Source organism: Acyrthosiphon pisum, chromosome X (assembly GCF_005508785.2).
Source record: "Acyrthosiphon pisum isolate AL4f chromosome X, pea_aphid_22Mar2018_4r6ur, whole genome shotgun sequence".
Taxonomy (NCBI): Eukaryota; Metazoa; Arthropoda; class Insecta; order Hemiptera; family Aphididae; genus Acyrthosiphon; species Acyrthosiphon pisum.
Window position 1 is genome coordinate 92,170,039 of NC_042493.1, and position 15,435 is coordinate 92,185,473.

Sequence of the window (15,435 nt, forward strand, 5' to 3'; positions counted from 1 at the left end):
TGAAGACCTCTAACTTAGGTAATATTTAGGTACAAAATATGGAACATTTTTAAACTGTAAATATAAAGTTCAATATTATAAACATAAAGATGTACGATAAGGAGAAATACGAAAAAATACCATTGTGTATCAGGACCCATTATACTGCTGTGCATGTATATATAATTGTATTATTGAAATAATACAAATGAAAATAGAAATGCACCTGTCCCAGCGATTTTCCGCCAAGATAAATGAAGTTTTATAATGGTATTTTCTACTTACGGGCTACGATGACATATCGGCACATCGATGGTTGACTCGTGCGCATGCGTTGTATTCTAACCACCGCCGTGGAAACAATAATATCGCCGCAGCGAAATGTCTATCGCCGAAAGTTTGTCCCTAGGTATCCCTAGGTAGGTGATAGTAATGATAGTCATTCTAAAACAGAAAACTACAAAACGTTTGTTTCGTTTCGTCATTAAACATTCGAAGCCATTAAAAATGTATACGTCACCCGTGGAAACTGTCCCCCTTTACCTCCTTTACTCCCCCCCCCACTACTACACGCACCGGATGGTAGTGTGGCAGTGGCGATAGAATAATAATATTGTACTTGTTGACGACGACGACAGCGACGGCGATGATGATGGACTGGCACTGATGGACTATAATAATATAATACTTGAATCATTTTTATAAACATGATGTATATAGACGACCGTCGGTGCACAGATTCCTCTATTATATTATAGCACAGTATAGACATGTATATTATTATGATACCTGTATGATGTGTAGCATAGGCGCAAATAGGTTCGTGTTTTTTTTTTTTTTGGTGGGGTTGGAGGGTATAGTATGGTTGTATTTCAGTTGGATTGATTATTTTAATATTGTTATCATCGTTTATCGTCCAACAATAGATCAGTGTTCACTTGTTATCGAATGTGTGCTGAAAAATCGCAAAAATGTATAGGGTAAAATTAACCGTGGTTTTAGAAATGAGATAACTATGTGACCTTTCTTTTCAATAAAAAGTAACTAATCGTTGGTACAATAATATGTCTACATTAAAATATCCAATTTTATAATTCATTGAAAATAAATATTCTCTCAACATAATATTATACGATTATTATACCTAGAAATTGTATAAAATAATTATTGGTATTTAGACTTGTTGTAGGGGTAATTTTAATTGTTGTAACTCATAATAGTGGTGGGAATGTATTATGTCCCCAATTTCATAATTTTTAGATTCCGTTCGGCATCACAGTTTCAAATTTTTTTTGCGTTTCCTTTTTGCGAAAATCAATTAGTATTGCAGTTATTGATAAGATAATCAATAAAAATATACAATATAATAGGCAATAGGTATCATATTGTATCAATTTTATAAAATAGTTATTGTGAAACGGTGTTGGTATTCTTGGTTGATTTTCCAGTGGTGGCAAAGCTTCCCACGGCTGTTTTCCATTTAAGGTAATGCTCAAGCCCTCGTTGATTTAATTCCCTATTTGCGCCTATAATAGGTATCTACTATAGTAGTATTGCTTGTTCGTAAGATTGTTATTACAGTAATATCATAATGTATCTATCTAATTACAGTTTTATTATTAATATTATTATAATTTATTATCTGATAAACGAGTCCGGACGGTGGCGATTATTCCATGGCGGAGGTGTATCATTTGAGCTCACATTAGGTGAATGTAATTTATGTTTCACGTACACGAGATAGGCCGTGTGCTAATTTAATTAAAAAATACATTTTATTGAATTAATAATAGATATACAGTTAAAAAATGTTATTCGAAATCAATAAAAGAAAACGTAAACATTTATAATAATTTAAGTGTGATAAAGTTTTCTGGAAATGTGTCCAGAATTGCCACTCTGCCTTCCTGTTAATACATATTATTATCGCTTTTGATGCTAAGAGTGTCGAAAGCTAATGGAAAACATTCTATATGACCATAATTTGTACGAACCAGTAAGGTATGAAAAATTACTCCGGAAAAACGGGAGCGGTCATAAAAATATTGTGATAAAACCTACGAGTCCACCTAAATAATAATATTAATATGTCTGAGATCTTGGTGGATATTATATGCTTTAAAAAAAATGTGCTCTGGTCATAACTCGTGCAGTATTGCAATTAGGTACCCAATAATAGTAATACTCTATGTTGGCACGAGGTATATACGGGTGAAATTTGATAACTTGTCGGTACACCTCCCGATTTTGAGAGCCGCCACCTAATCCGCGCACACGTTTATTACAGGCACATTACCGCGCCTTAAACCATAGGTATGTTAAAATTATAAATATAGCAATTAGATCGGATACGGTACTTGTGTCCCATGTACGTATATATTGTACTGTAGATATACCGACTATTATTATAGATGTATATTATTGTTCACGTATTTGTTGTCATAACATTAGTTATACAGTCGAATGTGTAGTACCTAGGTATACTATCTATTGTATTCATATAGTGGTATATAGGTAATCGTTTACATTAACCAGGTATACCTATGCATCGTGTGTGCGATGACAATATGTTTACACTGCAGCATTATTTACGTATAATATATTATAATGTATTACCCATCCGCGTAGTGTGTGCTACGACACGGTGCGATGGCACATTATTATTATTGTTTATTCACGATATTGTTATTATTATATATTATGACGTTATATCATGGCGTATAATAGTACTGATATATTAGTATGCCGTATATACGCATATACATATATATATATATTTTGGTATATTATGTAGTATAAGTAGGTAGTGTGCCGAGCACTTGGCATATATATATATATATATTTATAGGTATTGTTTACATAGTATAAAATATATAATAATAATATTATATTGTTGTGTTATAATCGTCGTGGCCCACCGATAACGCGATCGATTTAGAAAGTCTATAATATAATATATAACATGTATAGTGTTGTACACCTAGCCATATTATATACGTAGGTTCGATATATAATAATATATACGTAGACGTAGGTAATAATATAGTGTAAATGTTCACCGCACGGGCGCAACTATATATAGGTAAAAAAAACTCTATCAATCATCATCATTGTCGACGTCATCATCGTGTGTAAGCATGCGGTATTTCGAACTTTTCTAAAAAACGTGTAACACGTTCGGACTTGGGGGTCGTTATTATAGCCACCCTCATCCCTCTTATGTATAGTTGCGCCGTTGCTGTACATGGACGTAGACGTTTTTACGCGGTGTAGCTGTATGCGTATGTATACACAATTATTTATATAATATACTATTATATGTATATTAGTAGAGATATGGGATGTTGATGATCTGAAAAAGTGTCTAAAATTACATTGAAAAAAATTCCTAAACATTTCTAAAAACGTAAGAAAAAAATAAAAGCCTAGGAAGTCGCACTGATGTACAGTTGTAGGTGTCTACAGAGGTCGCTGTAATGGATGAGTCAAATTTTTATTCAGTGATGTAAAATCATTGTATATGTACGAAGAACGATTTTGAGCGAAGACGGTTCAGTCAGCCTATGATATTTTTTATTATCTAATTATATTTCAACTTTATGATATTATTGTGATTAAAGAAATTTATTTTACAATCACACATTAATATTATAGTAGGTTAATTAATTAACTTTGCCAAAATAAATGTATTTGAGAATAGTATTAAATATGTACAAATTATAATAGCTATATAGCTATTTTAAGAGTTTCATGTATAAACGAATAATATTTTAAATTACAAAAAAAATACTAAAATCGTTATTCCTTGATTAAATATCTAATTTCTATAACAAAAAAACTGTGTTTATATATTGGTTAGAATTTTTGATCCAACGAACATTTTTTTTATTGACAATTAAAATAAAAGAAATTTAAAATTGTTCAAATTTCAAATTTCTATGATTAGCTTAATACGAGTCAAATGTAATCACTATAGTATCTATGGTTATTATTTTTAAAGTTACGCCAAAGAACAAAATTAGTTTGTACAAAAAACCGATTTAGCGTAAAAATCTCATTTTTTCCTTAACTTGTTGTTTGTTTTTCCTGACACTTTTCAAAACTATTGGCAATTTTTAATTTTTTAAAACCTCAAAATACTAAAAAAACTACCAAAAAAGATGCTAAAGTACAACACTGAATCATTTTTACTGAACTAAAAATTGGTGACTGACACAAAAAAAATAAACACACATTCATTATAAAGGCAATATCAATATATTCATCGCTCCACTCAGAATCCAAAACGGACCAAAAATTTTTCAAATTATTAAAAATGTTTTATTTTTTAAATAAAATTGACAGTAAAAAATGACTTATTGGATGTGTATGATGCAAAAATAAATATAGGTAGTATTCTAAAAGCATATAATATATTATATATTATATAATATATTATATATAATATATTATATATTATATAATATATTATATATAATATGTTTGTAAAAGAGTACGTGTAAAGTCTGTACCTGCATGATTACTGACACAAAACAATCTTAATTATAATATGAAGTACAGAGAAATAGAAATTGCTTTTAAAAATGTAGATACATTTCATATAAAATGTACAATTTAAAAAATGATTTTCCTACAATGTAATATAATTACAAAAAATTACGTTAAAACAAAAAAAAAAATGTATTAAAAAATGCAAAAGTCATCAACATCCTATCTCTATATAGGTATTAGTAAAAACTAGAACTTAGCAGTGGTATGATAAATATTATTATTATCGAGTTGGCCGTATTACCTATCTGTATATTATTATTATATATTATACTATGTTGTAATTTATATTATCGTCCATATCCCATGTATAGATAGCGTAAACCGTGCATAGCAACAGATATATATACATATAGTGCCGACGAAAGTATAGAACCTTTGTAATAATATAGCATCGTGCAGTATGTACTCTATACATGGGCTCCCCGCTGCACTAGTATATAATATTATTTTAACATAATATATTGTTTATTAATGTTTTGTCATCCCATAATATACCTGGGTAGGTGTATTGTGTTTAATTTTGGTGTGTGTAATTAGTAATTACTAATAATTACTACTATGAACGTCACCGGCACGCGCGCGCTCGTATGATGACGTTTTATATAATATTGTAACAAAAGCTTTTGACGCAGACTGTAATATTATCATAACAGTAATATTAGACGTGATTAATCACGATTAGGTAGTTGAACGAAACAGATTCATTTCGATGACTGCAAATCTGCAATAATATATAATATTATGATATATTATTATTCGTCGACTAGCCTGCTGCAGTCGTGAACAATATTATATTGTATTGTTATTATGCGCCGTAGTAAGCAGATATTATGGTATTTAATGTGAAATTATTATTTAGACGGTGGAAAACCATATTATAATATTCGTAGACGATTAAGTAGATGATTTATTTTTCATGCGTGTGGTATAATTGTAACGATTCGTAGGCAGTGTAAATGACATACGACTATTATTTCACACATTTTTCCCGGCCAAATGCGCTGTCGTATTTATTTTCACTTATGTGTATTTTTGACAGTACGACGACGAGGACGACGAGGAAGAGTTGTTGGAGCAGCAGCAACAGCATCATCCACAGACACAACGACACAATTATGGAATACAACCGGCGGCGCAGCAGGTGGCTGCGGCGTCGGCAGCGGCGTCTGACAACGACAGCAGCGGCACGATCAGCGGAATGTTGGCCGACTTTAGTCGGTCCATAGGTAAACGCGTTTAAAATTCATCACTTGAATTTTTAAACGAAAACACTAGGCATGCTTAACGACAGTAACGAGTTGATGATGTACCTACGCCATTCCGCGTTATCATCAATAATAAATTAGCCATTTCCCATTTAACGTTTTGCAACGGATAAGGTAGAATTTTTCATCACAAAGATACATTTGCGCTTTAATCATCAGGGCAATCATAAGGTTAACATTAGGTACTGTCGTGTAGAAGCAGGGCTCTATAAGAAATAATTCAAAATCAATATAAGGCTTTGAATATCTGAGACAGGCACTGGAATCTTTTGAACTTATCGGTTTCGGTTCCGGTACTGGTTCTCCAAAATTAAAAATTAACTGTTCCGGTTCGGTTCTGGTTTTTTGATGAAAAAATTAAAGGTATTGGTTCCAAAAAATTTTGGTACTGGTTCCAGATAATTTAGGTACTTACTGAAAAGTATAATAATTTTAAACACCTATCCGGAAAGCGGGTTTAATTAAAATTATGAGAAGTATTAGAAAACTCATATGATCATACATAATTTATACGCAAAACAGTAATACCATTAAATTATGATGAATACATTTTTTTATTATTGAACCTAAAAGAAACTTTTTAATTTGAAAATTCCATTCGGTCCCGGTTTATTAAAATAATGGTTTCGGTTCTGATTCTAGTTCTTAATATTTCAAAGATTCCGATTCCAGAACAGGTTATTTTAGGTTCGGTTCCAGTCCCTGATTTGAGATAAAGATATTATTACATTGCATGTGTAGGTTTACTATTCTATAGGTTAGATCGGGGCCAACATTTTTGTAGGAATAGATCGGTTAAGAAATTGAAGAATAGATAAGATTTATTTAGAACAATTAATGTTTGTTTATATACTTTTTTTATTTTATAACGAGTTTTTCTATTATTAGTTATTGTTAGTAATTACTAATTAGTATAATATAGGTCTAAATTACAAATTATAAGCTGTTACGGAAACACCGAAGGAAAAAACTAATAAATTAATTTTATTTAATTAATTCAATGAATTAAAAAGAATGAAAACTAAATGAAAATAATATAATAAATATATTATTTTCATAACATAATTAATTAGCTTGGTGGGCTAGTGAAAAACCTATGACGGACCGGATGTGGCCCGTGGGCCATAGGTTGGAGACCCTTAGGTTAGATAATTATTGTTCATAAATTATTACAAAGTTTATTCAACGTAATTTTAATTATTTTCTACTGCCGTTGAATGAAGAATGCGTATTTCGGCGAATTCAATTTACTTTAAAATTAATTTATTATCATTAACAATTTGGTCCCGGTAGAGTCAGCTTTTTAAACATTTTGTATATTCGGAAGGTATTTGAGCCATAACTAAATTTGAAGTCATTAAGACCTCTTCACCCGTGACAACTAATTTATAACTTACGATTTCAATTAAAAGAACTTACTTAAATATTATAATCTTTAAGCTACCAATTATTCCAAACGACGGCTGTATCTACTTCATAATTTCTATATATTTTAATATGCAAATAAAAGCGTTATCTGAAATCTTGGATAAAATTTGGTACTTTTTTTAGTGCTAAATATAGCTACCACCTATCTGGTGAAAAATAATTTACGTTTTTTTTTTTTATGATACGCCATTTAACAAGAAATATCAAACATCAATAAATTAAATCTTAACACAATATACCATTGAAATAATTATGTACGTTTCAATCAGATCGTGCTGCCATTTAATAAATTAAATTTATATAGGTCGAATATTACTAGATCACGAACTCATGAATATCCTGTCAAGTGGATTAGGCGCAACGCGACCATTGAATGGCCTACCAGCCCCAGGTTTAAATCCACTTGACGTTCTTGTCAAATCAGTAATTTTAATTATTGCATTATTAAGCACAATATATTTTAACAAAAAAAAAAAAATAATAATAATAATATAATGTACGATGAGTGACAGAGAAATAAATAGAATAAAACGTTGCTGTTCGCAGTGTACCTATATTTCATATACATTACACCCTAATGAACATTCAATACTTCAATTCAAAAAAAATAAAAATGCCGGTCGAGATAGGTAGGTACTTATACTGCTGTGTATTTATCTGTCATTCAAAAAATGTCCAACAAAAGGAAATGTCGGTATGCTTTTAGCTTATGGGCTCAAACACTACTGAACCGATTTTTACGAAAATGCGAAAATGTCAACGATTTTTCTCAAAGATATCAGAAACGCTTAGAGAGTAGTTTATACCACGTTAGAAAATATACCGAAGGCAATATCAGCAACGGGTGGATATTCTATCTCAGTCAAATTAGTTAACAAATCGAAGTACACCGATGCACATTTTCTCGTGAATTGAGGTACACTAAAACCGAAATACATAGATATAGGTAATGCTGTATTTTATGTCTGCTAATTTTTTCCGAAGTCAACTAGTTGACATACCACGTTAGAAAATATACCAAGGTGTATCAGCCACGGGTGGATTTTCGGTCTCTCGGTCGGATTAGTTAACAAATCGAAGTACACCGATGCAGATTTGCTCGTGAATTGAGTTGCAATAAAACCGAAATACACAGATATAGGTATAGGTGCTGTATTTTATGTCTGCTAATTTTTTCCAAAGTCAACTAGTAACGATATATAGGCTTGTAACTATATATGACTTTACAACCTAACCACACGTACACATTATGTATCATTGATTTTTGGCCTTTGCCTGCAAATGATCACAAAAGATGGATATCGTTCGTATATTTTTGTTTCTCCGTACTGAATTTTATTAATTTTTCAGCCAACATGAACGGCAGTGGATCCACGACGACAACGGCCACTCCGCTGTACAACGGAAGCGACAAATTTGGCGAAAACAACAACAAATACGATTCCGTGCCAAGCGAAAACGCCCAAAAACAACAGTATCAACAACAGACGCAACAGCAACAACAGCAATACCAACAACATGGTTTCACCGACGGGTTTTCGACGTCCTCCGGTACAACGACGCAACTGCGGCGCACCCAATCGATCATCAGTCAAAACCTGCGCGACCAACAGTACCAGCTGTACTGTACTGGTTCGTCGCCGCCGCTCCAGCAGCTGCAGCCGGTCCAGCAACATCAGTACGGCGACACCGCCGTCGCTCAACTGCAGCAGCAAACCGCGAACAACGCTTACGGACAGGCGGAAGACGGCGGCTTGTTGTACGGAACCGGTGGCGTCGGAACAGGACCGTCGAGCATCGTCGCGAGACAGGCGCAGCAACAGCAACAAACTATCGCCGCTGCGTCACAGCTGCGACAGCAACAGTACACGGCCGCCGGCATCGCCACTGCCAATAGTTTGCAGACCGAAACGAATTACTCGTCGACGATTGGCACCGGAAATGCGGCGGCGATGCAACAACAGTTGTTCTATAACAAACGAGGGGACAGCGGCGGCGCTCTGTTTAACTGCCAACAACCGACATATCAACAGCAGCAAGAAGTCTTGTACCAGCCTTATCAACCGGAATACGGCACATATCAGCAACAGCAACAGCAACCGCCACATCAGCAACCGCAACATCAACAACAGTCTAACAACGTATCGTACAATCAAATGCAACAACAGCCGAACCAGCAACAGCCAAACCAGCAGCAGCAGCAGCAATACAATCAGTCACAACAACAATCGCAACAGCAGTATCAACAGCCGCAGAACCAACAATACCAGTCGAGTCAACTGCAGCAGTATCAGAGGTTTCCGAATCAAGATCAACAGCAGCTGCCGTTGACTGTCGGCGATAATTCCCATCAATACAGCATCGATCAACAACTACAACAACAACAACAACAACAACAACAAAATAGGGTGGACATTAACTCTGGTCAGAACGTGTCCACTTTAACACTCGGCGGAGTACCGGTTACTTCGGGTGGTGTAAAATACGATGTGACGTCGTCGGAACTTAGTTCCACTGCATTTAGACCACTGCAGCAGCAACAGGGTCAAGTAAGTAACTATAATTTAGCTAATGTATACAAATATGCGTGGACTTTGTCGACTGCATAAATCGTAAATTTACGGTTATTTATCGGGGTCTATGATAGATTGATGATATATTACCACAAGCCACCCTCTTGCATAATCATAATGTTAGAGTTACACTACAACACTCAGAGTTAAATTTATAGTAAAAATATTGTTTAGTAATTTTAAATTGCTTTTATTTGAATTCCTCCTATATATTATGTAAATAAATATTATCAAAATATTATACAGTTATTGACTCAATTGTATTCAGATAGTACATTTTGTCTGTAAAAATATATTTTTAACAGTGTCTTCACAAACAATATAATATATTGTTAACAAGTTGATACTTGATAACAAATCAATTGATATTATAATAATTGGCGATTTAATTGAAACAGCAGACTAAGTCATCATGTTCACGTATACATTATTTAATTGACATTGATCCTTTTAAATCAGCTGTTATTTGTGGTGTTACAGCGTTGCGACAATCCCACGGCTATTGCACTGCAGCAGCAACAGCACTATATCAATGGCAACAACTACCAGCAACAACAGCAACTGCAACAGCAACAACAGCCACAGAATCAGATGCAGCAACAGCAGCAGCTGCAGAACAGTACTTTACCGCCGGTCAGTGGTACCAGTACGGCCAGAGTAACGGTACTACTAAACTCGTCTTCAGCCACAGCGGACCAGCAGCAGACAGGTGTCAAAGCTTTGACTAGTGGGTCGACGGCGCTTAAATATCAGACAGCCGGACAGCAACAAACCTCGTCGTCACAGGCATCGACTTTGCACCGTAAGTTGCACCAAACGTCTGAGTTGTTAACCTCGATGTTGGAAAATATTAACACCACAAACTAAAAATAATAATTTAAGACTTTCCATTCACGGTGTTGTAACGTTCATAAAATTCATTTAAATACAGTTGTAGATCAAAACAGGTGCCTGTGTGTTAAACTGATAAATTGATAAACTATCCGATTTAGTCGTTTAACGGTGGACATCTATAATTTATATGCTGAATTTATGGCAATCAGCGCTTTAAAATTGTAATAAATTAAATTAAAGTCACTTTAAAATACTCTAGTGTATACCTACTATATAAAATAATGCATACTTAATGAGAACGTCTGAATAATAATATTATTCTTTTAAAACATATAAAAGTTTTTAAGCAAAGTTTGTAATAATTATTAACAGTATACATTATACACTTATAATCCTCTTAACTTAAACTTTAATTAAAAAGTGAGTTTAAAAGACGCGTCTTCGTTAATAACTTACAAGACGATAAAACAGAGGTCCATAAAATAAACGATAAAATAACCGACAAATCGTCAAAATGAAAATGTCTGGAACGAAAACAAAAGAAAAATATCTTCATTATCTACAAGATTTATTTCCACGCTTAATTTATTCTTTTGACAAATAATTAAGACTGGCGTAGTTACACTGACATTTGTCGTCTCCGTCTTCAAGTGCGTAACATAGACAATTGTACGCTCGGCAGAACACGACGTATAGCTCCATTATTTTAAAAATAGAAGTGAATTGACTTCTTATAAACATCAAAGGTAAGATTGTTATCTAAACAATCGCATAGGATTTTTAATTTTAAAATGAGTTTTGAGTATTTTAAGATGTACAAACAATTTACAATTTTAAAATACTCATGCCTTGCTTTAAAATTAAAATATAATAAAAAAAATATGATATTGCCTGGATAATATTCTTACCTTTAAATTGTATAAGAGGCCAATTCACTCTAATTTTTAAATTAGCGGAGCTACACGTGTTTTACTGAGCGTACAATTTTCTATGTTACGCACCAGTAATACGGATATAACAAATGTTGTAACAATACAAATCGATTTAGAAATGTATTTAATAGCCTTTAGAACACTTTATAATACCTATAAGATATAAATATAATATTACTAGTGTGTTTTCAACTTATTTTAGTCATTAATTTATACAATATTTGCGTGTGTTCTCTCAGCGACACCGCCGCAGCAAAACACGCCGGTCGGCACGCCCAGGGGCGCCCTGCTGATCAGTGGCGGGGGACTTGGGCTCAGAGATTTGACGGCATCGCCGTCGGACACGCTCAGCGAACCGGACTCGATGCGCTCGTCGTCGTTGAGGGGTAGCAACGGTCGGGACGGTCGACGTCGGTTGCCCGACTTACCCCCACCAGACCTGGAAATGGCTGGGGTACAGTGGCCAGCGGCTGCAAACGCTAAACGCCGGGAGCGCATGATGCGAGCCATGATGGATAAGTTCAAGTAAGTTTGCGGTGTCGTCGTGCAGCTGCTAATTCTCATCGGTCGATGTCTTAAATGCGTCTCCAATTGTTTCGGTTACAATGAGACACAGAAGGTCCAGGTCTAGAGTACCCAACGATTGTGTAAAATAATTCAGGATCATTGACCAAGCATTTGTTTCACCCTTGTTTCTTCTTCAATATAACAAAATTATTCAAAATCTGAATTTTGTAATTTTTAAGTATACCTATACTCAGATCATATTTTGAAATCTTTGAGAAATTTTTTTCATTTAGTTGGAGGGTGTCCTGTGGATATGAGGTCTTCTTTTTTCAAATTATGAGAACCCCGTTTTCTACTGTAAATTGTTTAGCGAATAATTTTTCTGAAAATGTCGACAAATCAAAATCAAACGAGTACTTTTCTGAATTAGGTATTTCACATTGTACACTAAAGACAACGTAGATTCGTGAAAATTAATTTGTAAGAAAAGGGTCTGTTGTAGCTTAAAAAAATTGGTAATTAATATTAATATCTATCAACATGGAGCTAACAGCTATTTTATATTTTTGTAAAATCATTTTTAAGAACTACTGTCATTAGTATTAACCGGTTATTAATATTAATAACCGGGATAATATACTCGTTCGAATTTTGAACTAGGTAGCTACATTTACGTCTTCTAAACAAATATCCACCTAATAATTTATTGAATAAAAAAAGAAGGGTTCTCATTTTAAAACAGAAGTTTGTATAGAAGCACTCGTTAAGTAATTCAAAACATTTTAAGAATTTAAAATTATGCTGTTTAAGTATTTTAAAAAATTTGAAAAATTGAACTTGAATATATTATATTATATATTCATTAATCATTATTGAAGGAAAATATGGAAATGAGCATGATTGGTGAATATTTATTATCCTACAATATAATATTAACCCAAAAGATTGTCAGGTGATAATATATACCATCATTTATCCTTTGCTATGAATATTAAATATGTCTAATTAATTTCAAATATTGGTATCTCAATGTAATCAATTTATAATTAGGTAGGTACCTTTAAATCATATCCGTTATGAACTTCAATATTTATTGAAGGTTTACCACATTGTTTTAATCAAACAGATTACACGTCTTGTTTTCTATAAACTTTTTTTAGGAAATGTGATTTTGTATTTTAAATCTTAAAATTTCCATTTTTATTAAATTTTTAATTTTCAAATAGAAGAATAAAACAACCTAAAATCACACATTAAAGAATCATTAGTCATTACCATTTGTTAGTTGTAATAAGGTGGATGTGATTAAAATTACAAGGTACACCCATTAGATATAAAAATGCATATGCAACACTTCATTGTAAAATAAACTAATCACTAATTAGGTATAAAAATAACTGAAAAAAAAAGGGAAAAGTATCAAATCTTTAATCATATTATAATTGAATTTCTAATATAGCTCCTAATAAATACTTTAAATTAAATATATTATTTATTAACCATTGTATTAAACACTTTTAATTAAATATATTATTTATTAACAGTTATAATTAAAAACTTAGGAATACTTTAAATTACATTTTGCAAGAGTGTCTTCAGTGGGCGGCTTATCCTATCAAGCTATTCTGTTATCCTTCTTCTTCAATGTAATCTAAGTTTATTGTTAGTCAAAATAAATATAGATTGTTTACATTTACTTTTATTTCAAATAAAAGTAAAAAAAAAAATGTAAATATATAAATTAAAGATAAATATTTGAACTGCTTTTAAAAAATATTTATAGTAAGGTAATATAAGATTATTTGTGTAAAAAATATAAGTAGATTGTTTTATAGATACTTCTAAAAGTAAGATAATATTTGAAAACATTAACTCAAATAATTGACATTTTTATTAATTTAACAATTATTATAGGTAATTGAGTTTTTTTTTTATAGATGATGCAAATTTTAACTTGTACCTATATTATTAACATTTTAACAATATTATGTACCACCAATTCAACTAAAGTTCCAGGAATATAATTTGTGTACAATTTTGGGCTGACATAAATTTAACTTTCCCCACACATTTTGTTGCTGGTTGATGCATAAATAAAAAAATAATGCAATGAACGTATAAGTATAAATCTGGTAATTTAAATTTTTACAATTAAATATTTGTTATGTCTCATACACAAAAATATTTCTCTAAAAGAAACCCATAAGTAATATTTAATGTAAATAATGCAGTAATACTTTAGAATGGATATGATTTCAATGCAATGATAAATTATTTAATTAATTAGGTACATTTAACTTTTGTTAAAACTTTTATTCGTCTAATTTGCACAAAAACTGACGAATACGGATTAGCCTTTGTTCGTGATTGTTAGGTATACGGGTCCCGTATAATGTGCCAGTGTTAGCCAATGTTGGTCTATTCCTTAAACCTTTAGGTGACTACTTGTATGTCGTTTTCAGCCCGTGCTGAGAAAACTACGAGATATACTAGCCAAACTTTGCTCACAATAAATTAGGCGTTCTCTATGCAAGTATTTAATCAACGTTTTGGATTCTAGTAGGTACAACTTTTGCTTCACACATTTTTAATTGGAGTAATACTTCACGTGTAGGTTATGCTAGCTGACCTTGACTTGGATTTTGTAAAACATAAATTATTGAGTATGGGGACTCTGTGCGATTGTAAAAATTTTAAAAATTTCATTGATTTCAAACATGATGAAACATTTTATTGTTTGGTTACATTTTAAAACAGTTAAGTATACCTACATGTTACTATTATAAATCTATAAGCTTAAACTTTCACATTTTGTCAAAAAAATTTGAATATAAAAAAAAAATGCAACAATATTGTTCCAAGTGCAGGCCACATGGTCAAATGTTATACAACATGTGTTTTTAAATTCTTCAATTTGAATTAGTTAATTGTTTAAACTTTTGTAACAACAAATAAAATAACACAAATGATTCAACTAAAGGTAGATCACAAAACAATAAACAATACATATACAGAGCAGGTTACTTTTAACTTTATGATAAATAAAAAAATATGCATTTAAATTCCAATAATTATTTATGTGTTACCTATATCACATCGAACTGGGAAGGTAACTTATTGGGATTTATAACTTGAATTATAAATAATGATGATAACACTTTACTTAAAAATTATTGTGACATAAACATAAACATAAACACAGAAACACTAATACTTATTAGATAGAGACAGTATTTGAATACTTTTTTTATATTGGAATACTATTTTAAATACTTTGGCCAATGATTCCACGTGATTGGCCAATGATATGATTATTTTTATAAACACCAATGTGTTGTATCACGTATGGCCCGTATAGGCCGTATC

General features: G+C 32.1%; 1 protein-coding gene across 4 annotated transcripts in view; it reads left to right on the forward strand.

Annotated features, from left to right (window-relative positions):
- Positions 1-15,435, forward strand: part of LOC100165959 (mediator of RNA polymerase II transcription subunit 12) — a 137,772-nt gene that overhangs the window by 81,046 nt on the left and 41,291 nt on the right. For all 4 annotated transcript variants that reach the window (XM_008181619.3, XM_029491251.1, XM_029491248.1 and 1 more), the window contains 4 exons: positions 5,570-5,756; positions 8,574-9,772; positions 10,277-10,598; positions 11,802-12,087. In XM_008181619.3, the coding sequence (XP_008179841.2) occupies positions 5,570-5,756; positions 8,574-9,772; positions 10,277-10,598; positions 11,802-12,087 (1,994 nt within the window). The remainder of the gene's footprint in view (positions 1-5,569; positions 5,757-8,573; positions 9,773-10,276; positions 10,599-11,801; positions 12,088-15,435) is intronic.